The 19,513-nt window shown below is 36.4% G+C and overlaps 1 protein-coding gene across 1 annotated transcript; it reads left to right on the forward strand.

Annotated features, from left to right (window-relative positions):
- Positions 1–4,857: 4,857 nt before the first annotated feature.
- On the forward strand, positions 4,858–19,186 carry neto2b (neuropilin (NRP) and tolloid (TLL)-like 2b; the record flags this gene model as incomplete). Its single annotated transcript, XM_081371860.1, has 10 exons — positions 4,858–4,867; positions 6,214–6,270; positions 6,495–6,638; positions 7,168–7,416; positions 7,554–7,601; positions 8,202–8,329; positions 12,052–12,280; positions 14,383–14,496; positions 14,919–15,049; positions 16,393–19,186. The coding sequence occupies 10 exons, from the start codon at positions 4,858–4,860 to the stop codon at positions 16,906–16,908; spliced, it is 1,626 nt and encodes a 541-aa protein (XP_081227986.1). The 3' UTR covers positions 16,909–19,186.
- Between the last annotated feature and the right edge of the window lie 327 nt (positions 19,187–19,513).

The raw sequence follows: 19,513 nt of genomic DNA on the forward strand, positions 1-19,513 counted from the left end.
AAGGTCACATTTCAGACATCTCTGCGACAAAGATTATAAACTTAAACATCTAACAGATTTGGTCCGCCGTAAATAAGAATATGAATTAAAAGTTTTTGGAATTTTAGTTTTCCGGTAAGTTAGACTAGTAAGAGAAAAGTTACCAGTGTAAATACAAAGTTCATTAAAACAGATTTCTGATGTCAGGCAGTGAAGATCAGTATGCGTATCTGACCTCTTTGGTGTGAGTGGGTTGCTGGTGGCTTTAATGTATTTTGTGGTTATTTTTAGTCTGAGGGATGTTGAGAGATTTGCTGAAGTCTCAGATTGCTTGACATCAGGACCTCTGTCAGAAAGACTCTCTCCATTTCCCTCCCCATGTTCTCACAGAGACAGGCCAGCTGCCTTCATTTCTTTCTTTCGGTGAAATCTCAGTTCTCTGGATAGACAGATCTTCTGCACTATATGGCCATTTACAATATTGCTAAACTGTACCTATACACTGTAAAAAAAAAAGAATCCCCGTAAAAAAACGGTAATATGACATTTACATGTTTTTCATGTAATTTTACACAGGAAATACATTTTCAGTCTATTTGTGTAATTTGACGTTTTTTACCACATTAAAAAAATACATGAAAAATCTGTAAAATAAAACAGTAAAATTCCGTAAAACTACTTTTTTTTTTACAGTGTAGTTTAAATTACAGATTCAGTAAATAACCTAGAATATAATAATATAATATTTTTTATTTTTTATGTAATTTGATTTAAATTATGTGTTAGACTACCTTGGCAATATTGTAAATCATGCCTGTAAAGCTTTGTTTAATGATAGATGACAGATAGATATTCTTTGCCACTTAGTTTTTGCTCTTTGGCTGATTTGCAAAGTCTTAAAGCTGCTTTTCTGAAGGTTTATTTAAAAAGAAATTTTGTCATCTAACAAATTTAGATAATTAGAAGATATATGACAAGAATTTATACAATTGTAAAGAATGGCAGACAGAAGACCGTCTCTTTCTGAGAAGAGAACATTACTAAAGCCACGGTTAACGTCACACACCCTTTGAAATATCTGAAGAAAATCACTTATATCTTTGATGTCATCTCGGAATCAGTCTGATTGTGTGCGCTGTCACATGGCATATTCTAATCCAGAATGTTTCCTGGACTTAACCCCTCAAATCACACATATGGCTATACTGGGTTTAACTGCATACCATGTATTCTGTGCGGTTCTGCTGTAGGTTTGAAAGAATATATAAATTGAAAGTTAATATTAAGCATCTTATATGAAGCTTATAGTGTAACTGATTCTGATAAGAGTTGATGTCGTGGTTGTGCATTATCTTAGGACGACATATTTATTGTGTGTGTGTTAGATGACAATAGGATCAGATGGTTTTGATGAATCTGAAGGATGCAAAACCCTTAATGCCCTGCTGATGAACCCAGAAAATGAATAAGATCGTATACATTGAGTGTGTGTGTCAGTGTGTGTGTGTGTGTGATCCTGGTAAATCTGGTAAATCCTACATTGTGGGGACCACAAAGATAATAATACCAGTCATTTTTTACCTTTACCTTTTTTTTTTGGTCCCCATGAGGAAGTTAATATAAATCACACTAAATTATGTTTTTATGTTGTTTTTTTTCTGTGAGGCTTGTGTTTAGGGTATAAAACATACAGTTTGTTCAGTATAAACATATGGAAAGTTCCCATAAATCAAAAAAGTGCATAGCCATACTATATATGGCTGTCGTAAGTGTTTTTGGATTAAGTTACTTGGCTTTCTTCCACTCTCAAAATTCAGTTAGCTTTGCAGATACATACAAACACATATTTATATAAAATTAGTGCTTATTTAATTTAAACATTTAATATATAAAATTATTAAAATAATTCTTAAATATGAATATTATTCATATAAAAATAAAATAAAGTAAAATGGTTTACATGTCTGGGTTCACTGGTTCACACATGGTTTTGCATAGATAGTACATTTTGTTTTTTATTTCCTTGAAATTAAGTTAGCTGACAGGAAACCGACTAGCAATTTCTCCCCCTCTCTCTCCACAAAGCACCAGATTAACAAAAAGATTTGACTCTTTTCTTAATCCTTCAACACTCAACCAGACGCGACAGCAAGATTGACTAGATCTGCAGTCGCGTGCAGACAGATACAAGTCATGAACTTAGACGCTGCAAAAATAATGCCATCACTGCTGCTCTTTTTGAACTTTTTGAGTTTTATTTTGAATCCAATATAAAAATGATTTCATTGCATCCTTTGAATTAAGTTTTTTTTTAACAGCATTACAGGAATGATCACATTGCACACTGTTAAAGACTGAATGACTTTTTTGTTACATTTTGCTCAAACTTGGTTCTTTTGAAAAAGCTAAATATGATATAAATAAGATATGTTAATCAATGTGATTTTCACAAATCATTTTACCTGATACATTTCCAAAACACTTTATATCAAAGTGGCTCTTCCATTGATAAAAGTTCGGAAGACACATTTTTGGAATAATATTCTACATTCATAAATAAAACATGATAACAGGATTAAATAAACATTTGTTTTCTCCTTATGGCACAATGTTGTCTTTCTGTTTCAGTTTTCTGCCTACAGAAACAAACCTGCTGTGATTGTAGCAGCTAAAATCATTTTGCATTCATCTTTTTACTTGTTAAGAAAAACACCCTGAAACCATTCAGGCATCCATCAATGCATTGTTCTCTTAAGTAACACGTGGCCTAGATGTGCATCACATGAATGTGGACACCCATACCTCTTTGGTTGCACACTGACTTCCCCACAGAGTGGTTTCATTGCATTATCTAGGCCATTGCAAATGAATGTGGCAGAATCTCTATTCTCAGGTGAGAATCTCATCTCCTCAGTAAGAGATGAAAGGGAGTTTGAACTTCATTTGAATTGCAAATGAGTGCCATCATACATCACTGGCAGCTTAAGTTATTTATGAAAGCCCTTTTTATGTTAGTTGGCAGGCATGGTCTTGTTGGGGATAACTGTTGGAAAATAACTGTTCTGTGATCATTTAAGCAGAGAAAATGATCATTTAACCGGCCTAGAGCTTCATTCAAGAGGCTTTGATAACACCCCCCAATTACTTTTGAAACCTGTAGCACAGACTTTAAAATCTGGGCTGTTAATTGAATATGGGTTTAACATGCACAGGATGAAAATGATTATGCATATTTCAATATACAATTATGGGAAATAATTTGCCAGGTTTGATGGCTGCAAGATTATCTCCAGCTATATTCTGAGCAAAAATCATAAATCTGATCGCTTAGAGCCGCATAATTCATATTGTATACCACAAACAGTGTGGGACAACATACAAAGTTTAATACTGAGGGTCAAGGCTCTATGAGCAATAATAATGGCGATGCTTGCCAAGATTAAAGGTGATTAAAGCTATAGTGTGCAACAAGCCTTGACAGTCAATGCATTACGTGATCACACAAAGGCCGATATTATTAGAATATCCTTCCTTACAGCAACCATGTAATCAGCTTCTGCAACATGCATCATCATTACAGTCCCCATACTGCTTACCAGGCGTGCATGGGTGGGACAGACCCTTCCGAGTGACCAGTGTTAAGTCTCAAATCCCTTGTCTTCAACAGCTGTGTGGACCCCATCTGCAATATTACGAATCTATCAAGACTTAGCTCGTGAATATTACTTAGGTCATGCGGATGCTTCTTTGTAATCTTCCTAGAGCTGTGGTTCTCAATCCTGGTCCTGGAATAAACATAACTGACTGACATACAAACATAACTGACTGACAACTTATCGGCTCATTAATAGAGAGTTCAAGACCTGGAATGTGTGTGTCCAGGGAGACGCCCATAATGTGAGGTATTGTTGGGTCCCCTGGACCAGGATTGAGAACCTAAGTCACCTTTACACAGCTGAGTTAAGACTGCTCTGTACAGGCTCTGTGCCGCCTCCACATTTTGTGCAAGGACGCAATGCTGCACAAAATATTAGTCGTCCCCTTGGAATTATAAGGTTCTATCTGCGTTCTGAGCAGTTTTGAGATATTGAGCTTTAAAGTTTTTGCATTCCATTCGACTGTGTAGAAAGAACCTTTTTATTTTCTAAATAAAAAGTTCCACATAATGTAAAGAAGTGGTCACAGAATAAGAATCTGTGAATAACTAAATTTTGACAAAAATGTCAGATAGAACCTTATAATTCCAAGGGGACGTTGTACTAAAATATGGTAGTTCTGACCTCAGACATGACTGAGTGCCTAAAGCAGTTCGGATGCTGCTGGCATTGTCATGACAGATTATGTTTAATTATTTATAATTTATAGTCACATATACATATGATTTCGCATTATATATATTTCTAATATTTAAATATTATAAATATATTTACATATATAAATATCTACAATATAAATATAATAAAAAATAATAGTAGGCTATATTAATGTCGTATTATACATAACATAAAATTATATAATAACATTATTAATACAAACTGTGTGTAGGTCGTGATGAAATTAATTAATATTCATGAGCCAAGCCCCCCATACCCCCCATCTCTCTCTCTCTCTCTCTCTCTCTCTCTCTCTCTCTCACTCAGTGTCACAATGAATAATACTCGCTGCTCAGAAGCACACCGCTCAAGAGTTTCTGCCAACGCCTAGCCGTATGCCGTTTAATTTGAGTGCTTTCAATGGATTTTTTCAAATTTATTCTAGGAACGATGATGCTTCTCATGAAATCTGTTGCAGAACTGTATTGCGACAGTCTTAACTTCATGTCGCTGAAAATGTAGACAGCAAATCTCACGAGAGCAAAAGTGTTCAGTCAAAGTGGAAATGCATGAAGGTGAGTTTGTTGTAGTTGAATGCTATTTTTGCCTGTCTAAATCTGTTAACGTGTATTTTTTCAAGTGTCAAACGTGTTTTGAGAATTGTAAATATAATGAAGGCTACATTTACAATATCCTACTGTGGTATTACCATAGTACAGTGGTTATATCAGATGGCTATACCGTTGTGCTGAATGAATTTGCCTCACTGTAAAATGTTTTCATAATTGACTTAATAGCATCTTTGTCTCTCTTCATTTAACTAGCCAAAATCGTCAATTATACTGTGCCATTTAAATCTCAATGCAGCATTCAAACTTCAAATTTCAGTTGTAATGGTTTGACAACGCTTGGTACTCCAAAATACTTAAAAGAATACCATAACATTCCAATGGGACCATAGTAGTACCATAGTATTTTTGTTAATGGAATTTGAGATTGTTTTCATTCATCCAGGTCATAACATCATTTACAGCTTCTTCTACAAACCCTCAGTGAAACCACACTTTACAAATGCATGAACAGTATGACATAATTAGTCATTTATACTGTAAATGGCAGTTGTCTGCTACAAGTTTAGTTTAGAAATCTACATAATACTCCATTATTTGGTAAGAAACATGAGCAAATATTAGTAATTGATTTATCTCACTGTACAACTTCCCATCACGTCTTATGAAATTGCAGAAATCGGTTTGATAATATTAGAATTTGAATTCTAACTCTCAACCTCTCATGTCACGAAAATCACATGCAATGACCTAAACACAACCCTGTCTAACACGTGCTTCAGTTTAAAAACCTTTGTTGTTCAGCATTATCAATGACATGAAGATAGAGCTATTATCGTAAAACTTTCTGGGTTCAAATCCTGGACAGGTGTCATTTTCTTTTTAATAAACCATGTAAATTGGAAGCTCTGAACCTGTGGATGTATATCATGAGTTAGGGGGCATGTTGAATTTTTATTTTAAACTTAATTAACATGACACAATATAACATCCACCTTTTGCAGTATTGCTCAGTAAATACATTTATAATGTTTCAAAAGATAAAAGGCTTTTAAAAAAATTAAATAAATGCTGTTCTTTATATCTTTCTAGAAAAGAGTCCTGGTTTCCACAAAAATATTTAATCAGCACAACTGGTTACAACATTGATAATAATAATAATAATAACTGTTTCTTGAGCAGCAAATCAGTATATTAGAATGATTTCTGAAGGATCATGTGACACTGAAGACTGGAGTATTGATGCTGAAAATTCAGCATTACGTCACAGGAATAAATGACATTTGAAAATATCCTCAAATAGAAAACAGCTATTTTAAATTGTAATAATTAAAAAAAATGTTTTCTTGCAGCCTTGGTTCTGCTTATCCTGATAGAGGAGGGCTTTGCATTGGCACAGAAAACTCAAGGTAAGTTACATTTACATTTACATTTTAAGTTTGAATTACGAACTTGCCTGCTAAGCCACATGTTATTATATTTCCAGTGTGAGAGAGATTTTAATTAATTAATAAAAAAACAACAACATGTTTTGCTTTAATAACCATTACCTTTAATGTAGATCAGCTTGTCTGTGTGTGTGTGTGTGTTTGTGTCTCTCTGTATGTGTGTGTGTGTGTGTGTGCGCTGTTAGCTTTGCCTCAGAATGTGGCTGTTGAGGATAAGAAACCTGCTCACTGTGGAACTTTGATCCAGACCGCAAATGGAGGATCATTCAGTTCCCCAAACTACCCCAACACCTACCCACCAAACAAGGAGTGTGTGTACATACTGGAGGGTATGAGTCTCACTTTCACTAGCAGAGATGCTTATTCTTTCCTATTTGTTGTTTTGGTAAAACATGCACTGCAACCGTTTTATTTTTATAAAGAAATTAATTCTTTAATTTGATAGAATTTTATTCAGCAAAGACGCATTAAATTGATCAAAAGTTACAGTAAAGACATTTATAATGTTTCCAAAGAGTTCTATTTCAAATAAATAGAAATAAATTATAAATCTAATTATCAAACAATCCTAAAAAAAAAAAAAGGAATTAAATTGCTGATTTTAAAATTGATAATAATAAAATCTTGAGCAACAAATCAGCATATTCGAATGATTACTGGAGGATCATGTGACACTGAACACTCAAGTAATGATGTTGATATTTTACAATATTACAGTTTTTTTCTGTATTTTTGATCAAATAAATGTAGTATTGGTGAGCAGAAGAGACTTCTTATAAAAATCTTACCGGCCCCAAACTTTTGAACAGTAGTGTATGTTTCTCAGTCTAGTCATAACCTCTTTCTCGTCTACATCAGCCCATCCACGGAAGAGAATCCAGCTCGCCTTCGATGACATCTACTACATCGAGCCGTCCTTCGAGTGCCGCTTTGATAACATTGAAATCCGTGATGGGCCGTTTGTTTTCTCTCCGTTGATTAATCGGTTCTGCGGGGCGAAGAGTCCAGGGATTGTCACCTCCTCGGGACGCTTCATGTGGATCAGATTTATTAGTGACGAGGAGCTGGAAGGCATGGGTTTCAGGGTGGAGTATTCATATGCTGCAGGTAAATGCATCTTGCAATTCTTCATGCAATTAGATCTTAGAATCATTTACTCTAATGCCTTTTTGCTCTGCTCCTTTTGTATTCATTTTGTTGCACTTGATTTTTTTTTTAAATCCAAAAACCCCACTTGCATCCAGATCCTGATTTTCATCTCCATGTTGGAGGACTCTTGAATCCCATTCCAGGTAAACGGATAACACTTATATATGGAGCATGGGTTGGGAGGTGGTTATTCCAGGGGGTTTGTCCCACTTATTGATTTGGATAAAAGCTTCTGCAAAACGACTTCTTATGTGAAATCTGTTTAAGAATCTATATATATATATATATATATATATATATATATATATATATATATATATATATATATATATATATATATATATATATATACGTATTTTTTTATTGATTTTTTTGTGCACCAATAATTTAAATATTTACAATAAACAACTAAACCTGTACTGGCATGTTCTGCAGAAACAGACTTTTTCTTAGTGCTAGATTTTTTGAAGGTTTTGCTATCCATCAGAATACCACTTTATGTGTTCTCTTTTTCAGTTGCGATGGTTACAGAGCCCAACAAATATATATGTAAATTCCATCTTTAGTGCATCAGTTATGTAAACTCCTAAATATTTCAGTGCCCCAGAATTTATTAGTATTACTTTTCCCAGCTGCTGTCTGCAGACTCTCGGGTTTCTTTCTCAAGCTATAATGTTATAATATTTGAATGCTATAATGTTAATTTAATTGTCTTTATCTTTACTGTTGTCTCTTCCCCTCAGACTGTCAGTTTGAAATGTCTGGATCAGATGGTGTAATCAAATCTAGTCAAGTTGATGAGGAAAACAAGGTGAAATCAGGAGAAGCATTGGATTGCATTTGGACCATACGAGCTCCACCGATGTCTAAGGTTAGTAATGCAGCCATGGGTAAACATCTGTTCCTCTCACATTGATTATAGTAAGGGAATCATGTACAGTCACTGAGATCAAGTAGATGGTTTTGCATCACCATGGAGGGGGTTCATTTTATATAAATGTATGCTATCCTGCTTCTTACACAACTTTTTACCAAATAAATAAATAAATGGACATTATTATGTGAGAGGATAGTGACCATGAAACTAGTACAGCTAGGAAATAGGTTGGAAGAATGAGCAATTATGTAGTTCAGCGTCTTTATATAAAATATTTTCCACAGAATTAGAATAAAAAAAATGTCATAGAGCATTATAATAAAACTTTATATGCCAGGGCTCTACAATTACTTTTATTTTTAGGAGTACTTGAGCTCCCTAATTAAAAAAATAATTAGGAGCACAGTCAAAAATTAAGGTGCACTTTCTGATCAACTTACTGGGGAATATTTGCCTCCTTAAATTTATTTCCAGGGATGTTTTTTTAACCTTTGTAGGAGGCATTTTCTTCTAACCTTATTAAATGTCATCTTTTATGTCAAATTAAAATGTAAAGTTTTGAATATAGAAATATTTAATTATTAAAATAATTGAAATGGTACTTTAAAAATGAAACTAAACCCACCAGTAGGTGGCAACAAGTCACTGTCTTTGTTACTGAATCATTCATTCAATAGATTCATTCGAAACAGCTGATTCTTTCAGGAACTATTGGCTGTGTCCCAATTCAAATTCTGCATCCTTCAAAGGACTTGGACTTCAAAGGCCAAGCCTTCGAGGGTGCGAAGGTCAGACTGAACGTTGTTAAATGAGATGGTCTAGACTACGGAGGACTGTTATTGTCGCCTAGCAACTGTGACAGCTGCTGTTGATAAGTGAAAGTAACCTTGCAGTCTCCGCTCTAATTCATCCCACAGGTGTTCTATAGGGTTGAGGTCAGGACTCTGTGCAGGCCAGTCAAGTTCCTCCGCACCAAACTCACTCATCCATGTCTTTATGGACCTTGCTTTGAGCACTGGTGCACAGTCATGTTGGAGCAGGAAGGGGTCATCCCTAAACTGTTCCCACACAGTTGGGAGCATGAAAATGTCTTGGTGTGCTGAAGCATTAAAGGTCCCGTATTATGCCCCTTTTCACAAGATGTAAAATAAGTCTCTGATGTCCCCAGAGTGTGTATGTGAAGTTTCAGCTCAAAATACCCAACAGATCATTTTTTACAGCATGTTTAAATTGTCATTTTTTGAGGCTCAGAAAAACACGCTGTTTTAGTGTGTGCCCTTTAAATGCAAATAAGCTGCTGCCGGACGACACAGGGGGCGGAGCTTCATGAGCTCGCGCTCAGTCTCTCAGGACAATTTCATCTCACGGAATGATGATAATATCAGAAACTCTCAGTAACGTGTTCATTTCGAGTCGGACAATAATGCCTACAGAGTCAGAGTGCTGTATAGAGATGAAACAGGTGTAGTTTAGTAGTTTAATTACGGTTATTATAACGTATTTGTCATCTGCTGCTTGTATGTATCCATTATTTATTAATAGCCTACAAGTCTGCTGTCTGAATGATGATCAAACATATACTGATGAGTTTAATAAAGTTTATTGTACATCACACAAAAGATAAAGCGTCAGTTTTACTACAGAAAATCACCGTAAGAGCTGAGTAAACACAGTAAGTTATTAGAAGTGCGCAAGTAACGTTACATAAACAAATTTCGGTAGAGTTGAGGGAGCATTCCTGTGGGCGGAGGTTAGTCAAAGAACGGTTTTAATGACGTCATTAAAGAAGGAAGTAGAGGGATGTAGTCCAAACGGGCCGTTCGATGTAGTCGACTTAAGTTAAATAAAATATCTTGCTTGGCATTGAACTTTGAGCTTTATCATTTTACAGATATTTTTTATACTCTAACAACAACATTACACACTAACTTAAGTTTGAAACATGGGATCACGAAGAACGGGACACCTTTAAAAGTTCCTTTCACTGGAACTAAGGGGCCAAGTCCAACCCCTGAAAAACAACCCTACACTATAATCCCCCCTCCATCAAACTTTACACTTGGCACAGTGCAGTCAGGCAAGTACCGTTCTCCTGCCAACCGCCAAACCCAGACTTGTTCATCGGATTGCCAGACGGAAGCGTGATTCGTCACTCCAGAGAACACGTCTCCCCTGCTCTAGAGCAGTTTACGTGAGGCCGCGAATGGTCCATCTGTTTTATCCTTCATTTCATAGGAAACGAAGGATGCATTTGAAGGAGCTTTTGAATTGGGACAGCCTTCGTCGTACCGTGGTGACATGGTTTGAATGCAGCCTTCGGAGGATGCAGCCTCTGAATTGAGACACAGCATTTGTGAATGGGTCACTGAATCTTTCATTCACCCAAATCAAATTCATTCCTCAACAAAACCTCGCTGTGTCTTTTCTCGGATATATGCAGCGGCTCAGCTGTGACTTTGTTTGGAACTATTTTAGTTGATGAAATAGAGCAAAACCAGACAATATTTTATGAAGGTAAAAAAGTAGCAAAACTCGAGAGCATGTAGATGTGAATTTGAGAACATGTACAATAAATATTCATACTTGTACACGAACATCAGTCTAATGCCAAGTTAGCATTTCAGATCGTCCCAGAGGACGCGGGTTTCGTGACATAATCGCGTACAATAGAAGTCCTATTTCATTGGCTAGGCGCCAACCAATAAAACGGCTCATTTGAACACCCTCTCTCTCGCCGCCACTGAGTTTCAATTGCACAAGTTATTGCACCTAATATATCGCGAAAAGAGTAGCACAAGTCAAGGTGCGAAATATGAAATTACAGTGACAGATTTGACAAGTTGCAAGTGCATAATTGAGGTTGCACTGCGAATGTGAATGTAATATTAAATGTAAATTACAAGTTTGTGTCTGTCATTGTATTTCTGAGAATGTCATTTTACACATTTGCGACTACTTGTCTGCAGCTTCAAATTTAGAATACAGGTTTGTGACTATTGTCTGCGAGTGCAAATTTTAACATTCAACTTCAGATTTTTATTTTACAGGTTTTGTGTAAATTAAAGGAGAACTCCGGTCAATTTTAACATTGAGCTAATTTTTTTGTAAATTTGGAGTGCTGTCAATACAGAGAACAATGACAAAAATCGGTGTTGCCTACACCGTGTTATCCTCTTTTTAAAATTTGCACCCTGTTGACTTCAATGGGGCAAGTTTTAAACCTGCTTTTAGCCTCTTAACATCCTTGATGTGTCATTACAAGTGTCCAGCCAATGTGAGTGATTCCTTCAGAGTGAACACGGTGAATCTGACTGCAATAGATGTGAAAGATATGAATAAAAATGATGTTATTTCAGTCAGCGCACATACCTGTATTTTCTTCCTGTTTTCGGTCGAAGTCCATACAGTAGTAATCGATTGCCGAGTTCACCCGCATAGGTTTAGTTACCTATGATCACGCGCGTGAACTCGACAATCGATTACTATGGACTTCGACCGAAAAATACAGGTATGTGCGCTGGCTGAAATAACATAATTTTTATTCATATCTTTCACATCTACTGCAGTCAGATTCACCCGTGATCACTCTGAAGGAATCACTCTCATTAACTGTGCACTTGTAATGACACATCAAGGATGTGTAGAGCCCTGTGTGTACCATTATACATACTTACAGTAGCATTACCTGTCTCTGTTTGTGTCTATTTCACACACAGATCTATCTCCGCTTTCTGGAGTATCAGATGGAGAACTCAAATGAGTGCAAGAAAAACTTTGTTGCGATCTATGAAGGCAGTAATGCCATTGAAGATCTAAAGGCCAAGTTCTGCAGCACTGTTGCCAATGACATTACACTTGATAATCCCGTGGGTGTTGTTCGAATGTGGGCCGACGAGAACAGCAAACTGAGTCGGTTCCGTATGCTCTTTACGGTCTTTTCTGAACGTAAGCATTCACAAACCTTTTTACTCTCTGTAATTTTATTAAATGTATAGGTCACCAAAAAAAGGAAAATTCTGTCACTACCCTCATGTCGTTCTATACACATTGGATTATTTTTCCATTGAATGCAAAAGGAGATTTTATTTTTGTCAGCAAATTTTTATAGATTTTAATAACTTTTTGGGTAAAATTGTCCTTTATCTTCAATCCTTTGTCTAGTATTACATTATAACTATAAAAAGCACACAAAAACAATCTTTAACTAAAAATCTGTCAGAATATTGTACTTCAGTAGTTTTGCATGACACAATAACTAACCATTGGTACTAGATTTCAAACATGTGGTGTAAGAGGTCCACCGTGTGGATATTATGGGCATTGCATGTTTGTCTAGCTTTCATCTCATTAAAGGGATAGTTCACTTTGAAATTAATTTTTGATATGTTTTAGCTTACCTCAAGGACATCCAAGATGTAGGTGTCTTTTTTTCCGCAGTAGTTTCAATTTTGATATTTTTAGGTCAAACCGTTCTTTTCTGTCAGTCATATAATGCAGGTCGATGGACACTGTCTAAAAACACAAGCACAGAGTCCAAATTAAAACAATTCCCCATCGTCCAAATGAAACAATTCCCCATCATAAGTACACATTGATGGCCTAAGACACGAATCGAGCGGTTTGTGTGAGAAAACGAACAGTATTTATATCGTTGTTATCTCTTGAAAACAGCACACGTCCAAATGATCTGACGGCGCGGGCGGGTATAGATATATTCATAGATGGCGCCTTGGCTACTGCAGTTCATTGGAACGAAACCGTAGCCAAGGCGACATCTATGTATATATCTATACCCGCCCGCGCCGTCAGATCATTTGGACGTGTGCTGTTTTCAAGAGATAACAACGATATAAATACTGTTCGTTTTCTCACACAAACCGCTCGATTCGTGTCTTAGGCCATCAATGTGTACTTATGATGGGGAATTGTTTCATTTGGACGATGGGGAATTGTTTTAATTTGGACTCTGTGCTTGTGTTTTGAGACAGTGTCCATCGACCTGCATTATATGACTGACAGACAAGAACGGTTTGACCTAAAAATATCAAAATTGAAACTACTGTGGAAAAAAAGACACCTACATCTTGGATGTCCTTGAGGTAAGCTAAAACATATCAAAAATTAATTTCAAAGTGAACTATCCCTTTAAAGGATTAGTTAGATTGAAAATTTCCTGATAATTTACTCACCCCAATGCCATCCAAGATGTTCATGTCTTTCTTTCTTCAGTGGAAAAGAAATTAAGTTTTTTGAGGAAAAAAATTCAGGATTTTTCTCCACACAATGGACTTCAACGGTTACCAAATTGTTGAAGTCCAAATCAATGCAGTTTCAAAGGGCTTTGAAGTGGGCTCTGCTCGATCCCAGCTGAGCAATAGGGTCTTATCTAGCGAAACGATCGGCCATTTTCTATAAAACAAAAATACATATATACTTTTTAACCACAAATGCCCGTCTTGTACCATCTCTGAGATGCGCCACGTACTGTATTACGTCATCACGTTGGAAAGGTCACGAAAAAAAAATACAAAAATAATAATAATAAATTAAAACAAAGATGTCGGACGATTTTGAAGTTGGAGGAGAAAATGAGATGGAATTTTTCGCCCTTCCCTACCTTTTTGAAAGGGAGTACACAGACAAATAACTTGTATACAAATAGATGACGTGACGCGTGACCTTTCCAACGTGATTATGTAATGCCTGGCGCGTCGCAGACCAGCACAAGACGAACAATTGTGGTTAAAAAGTATAAACATTTTAATTTTGTTTAGAAAATGACCGATCGTTTCGCTAGATAAGACCTTATTGCTCAGCTGGGATCGTGCAGAGCCCTTTGAAACTGCATTGATTTGGATTTTAACAATTTGGTTACCATTGAAGTCCATTGTGTGGAGAAAAATCCTGAATTTTTTTCCTCAAAAAATTAATTTCTTTTCCACTGAAGAAAGAAAGACATGAACATCTTGGATGGCTTTGGGGTGAGTAAATTATCAGAAAATTTTCATTTTGAGGTGAACTAATCTTTTAAAAACTTTGTTTTGCAGCTCCGTGTTCGGCCAGTGCATTTTTCTGTCACAGCAACATGTGCATCAACAATACTCTGGTCTGTAATGGTGTTCAGAACTGTGTGTTTCCCTGGGATGAGAACAATTGCAAAGGTAAAAATGTGCTTTCACATGACCGTTTTCCAGCTAGTGTCGCTAATGAGATGCAAAAGCTTTCTTAAGAATTTTGCAAGCAAATCAATGTTTTTGTCGATATCTTTCACAGAACTAGATTCCCTCCTTCAGGGGTTTGACCTCAATGAACTGATGTCCACTAAATGAATGTTGAGTATATAAAGCACATGATATTTCTGCATTCTGAATTATTAGTCTATGAAGGATTGGACGTCATATGTTTGAGGGTTATTATGGAGTGCAGAAAATGCCATGAGCCCTGGTTATGTAAAGCGGTAATAAGGATTCATAAATTCAGTTTTATTGTCATTGTTCTGATTTAGGTGGAAAATATGAATTTTTCCTCACTCATGACCCTGTCCTCTTCTGCTTTATTTTGTCTTTGTTGTCCCGTCTCTCAGAAAAGAAGTCTAAAGGTTTTTTCCAGAATATGAGTAAAACTCATTGCACTGTGATTGGACTGGCCACTGGTGTTGTTTTTCTTCTTCTCATCATATCTGTATTTATACAGATGAAGCAGCCGAGAAAGAAGGTGACTATTCATATTGAGAAATCACCATTTAGAATGACAAATTACCAGCCTCCTAGGTGTCAGAAATTCACTTTAAAGTTATATACATTTTCAACCAATTCAGCCTCTTATATACATAAGCCGTTTGTAGGTTGACTTCCCTGAAAAAAAGTAAACACTGGCGCTATCAAAACATTACTAGTGCTTTTGTTTATTTCAGCTTTAGCAGCACTGCAATATTGACTCAGCCAATGGTGTGACTTTGGGGCTGTTTGTTTGACCAATAGCAAGGGTTGATTTATGGAAAACATCATCCGGACGGTTGTGGCTTCCATTATTAAAAAAAATACAAGATAATGGAGGTAAAACGATTATTGTGCCAAATTCCATTTTGCAATGATCTTCTAATTTTGTCTTGCATTTTATATATATATATATATATATATATATATATATATGAAGAGTTCAGATGCAAAAGCCTCTAAGTGCCATTTGAAATTTTCTTCTAAAATGAGCATTTTTTTCAAGCTCGTATGTTTAAGTTAAGTAATTTCACTTTAATGACAATTAATAGGTAATTTTCATTGCCATTAAAGTTAAATAACTGAACATAAACATACAAGCTTGATAAAAATTATCATTCTAGAAGGAAATTTCATATGGCACTTTGAGGCTTTTGCATCTGAAGTCTTCATACATACATATATATATATATATTTACATATATAATATACATATATTTACTTTAAATTACTTATCACCTTTATAATTCGAGTTTTTCAGTTTAACAAGTTTTTCATTTAATAAATCCATGATGAAGTCAATAAATAATTGTGGTAGATATTCGTGGTAGATATACTCTACACATGAACTCAAGCATTGAGAACATTGTTTGTGTACACAGAGTTTACTAAAATGCTCAGAGTTTACTCAATGCTCGAGTTCATGTGTAGAGTCCCTGGTGATACTTCAAGCAAAGTTTCATGTTATGTCGAGCCTTCTTAGTGTTTTAAAAATAGCGATTTTGATGCTATCATAGTCGTGCCCCTAGCACTCCCATTCAAAAGGCAATTTGACCGAAAACGAAAATACGGTCAAATTTAAAAGTGGAGTTTCCATTCTAATTATGCTTTTAAACGAAAGTTTGCCTCGGGTAGATTAACAAAAAGACCCTAGGTTGCATTTTGGCGAGAGTTTCCTTTTCACTCAGAAATACATAAAATTACTAAAGTAGAATAGTTCGTGAAACGGTATTTTACGCTGATGTTAAGCATTAAAACCCTAGTATTTATTTATTTATTGGTGCATGGACGTTTAACTTGCAACAACATGTGACATTGTTAATATGTACTTATCTCCTGCAGGTTTTGAGCCGTAAAGGTTTATTCAGCACTGCAGAGATGCAGGAGGTGCTGGAGCCGCCTCAGTATGAGCTGTTCTCCATGCGGGAAGCTGAGCTGCCGGACGAGCTGTCGGAGGAGCTGGAGGGTCTGCAGAAACTCCGCCGGTCCTCCAGCATGTCCCGCTGCGTCCACGAGCATCACTGTGGAGCTCAAAGCAACGCTGCCTCCTTTGTTATGGCAACCAGAGCGCATCATCTCTCGCAGGGCTCTGAGGAGCTGAGTACGGCTGTCGGGGCCAGAGGCTGGGGCAGTTTCCACGGACGCAGGAGCAGCTCGCGCTCGCACCCTTTCACGCACGATCCGCGCTCACACGCTTACAGCGCGCAGAGTCTGCACGAGGCACTTGAAGATGAAGATCTGGGGCTGGAGAGACGTGTGATGGAAGACATCGGCTACAATGATGTTTTCGCCCGTGGACGCAATGTGGTGATGGTACGTAACCCTGTCCAGCAGCGTTCTCTCTCTATGGACTTCTGAGTGGAAGGTCAGAATCAGCTGACAGTTTTTACCTCCTGTTTAAAAATACAATAATATAATTCATCCAGGGGCGGAGCTAGGGGGCCGTGGCCACCATTGACCGAAGCTTGGCCACCCTGCTCACAATTAGCCATTTCTGTCTTTTTTATCTTGACCAGAATTGAGTTTATTTATCGCTGAACAGCTGGGGAAATACAACTTGGTTAAATGTGGAGATGATTAAAGCAGCGTCAAAACCTAAAAAAATGGAGCCCTCCCCTCTGACAGAACGCTAAATACACATACTCTCTTACTCTTTCTGATTATTTGTAAGTGTGAACTCGTGAATTGTATTCAGTAGTGTTGTAGGCACTAAAACTGTCCAGGGCTGCGTTTCTCGAATGCATTGTGACCTAAGTTGATCGCAGAGACCATTGGTGGCAATGGTTCAACGATCTACTTTAGGCCTACAATGCTTTTGGGAGACGTAGCCCAGTAAGTTATAGTCAAACTTATTTTTTATGTTCGAATAATGAACATTTCTGTGCCATCCCGGACTGGTTGATGGCCCCTGCCTGGCCGCACCAATGAAAATATCTTGGCTCCGCCACTGAATACATAGCTGTAAATGTTCACAGTTGCCCACACCTTCTTTTATTATTTTAGTTTTTGGTCGTAGTTTTATGTGTGACCTCTTTGCCGTTCCTATAATTGATTTCAAGCCAAGTTGAGTAGTTTTTATTGTTGTTATTCTCATTCCTCAATTCTAAATTGTAGGAAGGGCAGGTTTCTACCACATGTTTAATATTTCTTACTGCACCTTTGTATTAGTTTTGCTTGCTGAACAATTGTCTAATGATTCACTAATTATTTATCCCCATTTTGCATATAATTTTGACAAACAGCTCATGTCTTTGTGTCACCTGCATCACACATGAGCCAGTTTTCTATTTGAATATATTTAAAAATGTAATTTATTCCTTTGGTAGCAAAGCTGAATTTTCAACATCATTACTCCAGTCTTCAGTGTCACATGATCCTTCAGAAATCATTTTAATATGCTGATTTGATGTACAGGATGTGGTTCCGAATTCAACACATGATTAGCTGGTTCAGGTGTGTTTATTAGCCGAAAAGTGGCCCTCCAGGGTTGCACACCCGTTTTAACAGCATGCCATGGAGAGAGGGTTGAGAAAAGTTAATGGGTCTGTTGGAGTGAAGATACTATCGTTTTATGGGCAAAATTGTCATACTGTCAGAAACATGCCTTGGCTTTACTCCATTAAACCTAAATCTCCCTCTGGATAAAGATATATGTAGACATTAATGTGAAAATGCAGGGAGTATGGAGAGGTGGGAGGAAGGACAGTGGATTGTGTCTGTGTTTCATTCTGCTTTCTTTTCCCCTTTTTTTTCATCCAAACTAATCTCAACCAGGTCGGAAAATGTACTAAAACTAACTAAAATGAATTATAATGCACTAGTATATCAGTGATACTATAAAACCGCCTTGAACGGAAGTTCATAGATTTTGAGGTGTACACTTTAAAAAAAAGTTTTATTTTATTTTATTAAAAACATTTTTAATAAAAAACTTTTCTTATTAAAGCAGTAAAGCACTTGAGATATATTGTGATCTATATTTGCATGTTTGTATTGAATATATTCACAATAGAGCATATGCTCGGGTGCTATATTGCTTAATGCTTAATTTTATGCTTTTTTATTCATGCGAGCATGCAAAAGTTCAACATTATTTCTCTGGGTTTTTTTGTTTTCTTTTTAGTATGAGGTGTTCCACATATACAACAGTCCTTAGGCAGACATCCATATTATAATAAAGCCTTTTTTTATAATAAAATAAACATATAGTAAATATGTAACCAGATGACTAAGTTGCAAATTTCCTTTTTTTGCGAATACTTTTTCTTTCTTTTTTCCCAAGTGCAGTTGGAAACTCCCACATATATGGGTTTGTCTGACTCACTGTGCAGCCGAATGACTTTTATGGCCATATTATGACTGTAGTCATAATAACCTGGCCTAGATATCAAACGGTCCAAACTGTACAGAAGTGTCATGCCCTTTTTCTTCCCTTTCTCATACTGTAACATATTTCCGATTTTTTTATTTATTTTTTTGTATTCTTCATATTTTTTTATGTGTGGTTAGCCTTCATGGTTTGTCAATATAATAGTCATGTCACACTTCCTAGATTGTCATGTGGAGTTTTGTTATTTTAAATTCAGTAAATTTACTTTTGTTTTCTTCATCCCTGTATTAAACATGCACATTTTTACAGCACATTTTTGGCATGTGTCTCACATAAGTTGCACAACTGCTAGTCAGTGATGGTCCACCATATATATATATATATACAGTATATATATATATATATATATATATATATATAGAGAGAGAGAGAGAGAGAGAGAGAGAGAGAGAGAGAGAGAGAGAGAGAGAGAGAGAGAGAGAGAGAGAGAGAGAGAGAGAGAGAGAGAGAGAGAGAGAGAGAGAGAGAGAGAGAGAGAGAGAGAGAGAGAGAGAGAGAGAGAGAGAGAATTCAGAGTTCAGAATGACAGAACAAGCAGTAAAACTGAACATAAACATATGAGACACTTAATTC

This window comes from Scardinius erythrophthalmus (genome assembly GCF_964197995.2).
Source record: "Scardinius erythrophthalmus genome assembly, chromosome: 8".
Lineage (NCBI taxonomy): Eukaryota > Metazoa > Chordata > Actinopteri > Cypriniformes > Leuciscidae > Scardinius > Scardinius erythrophthalmus.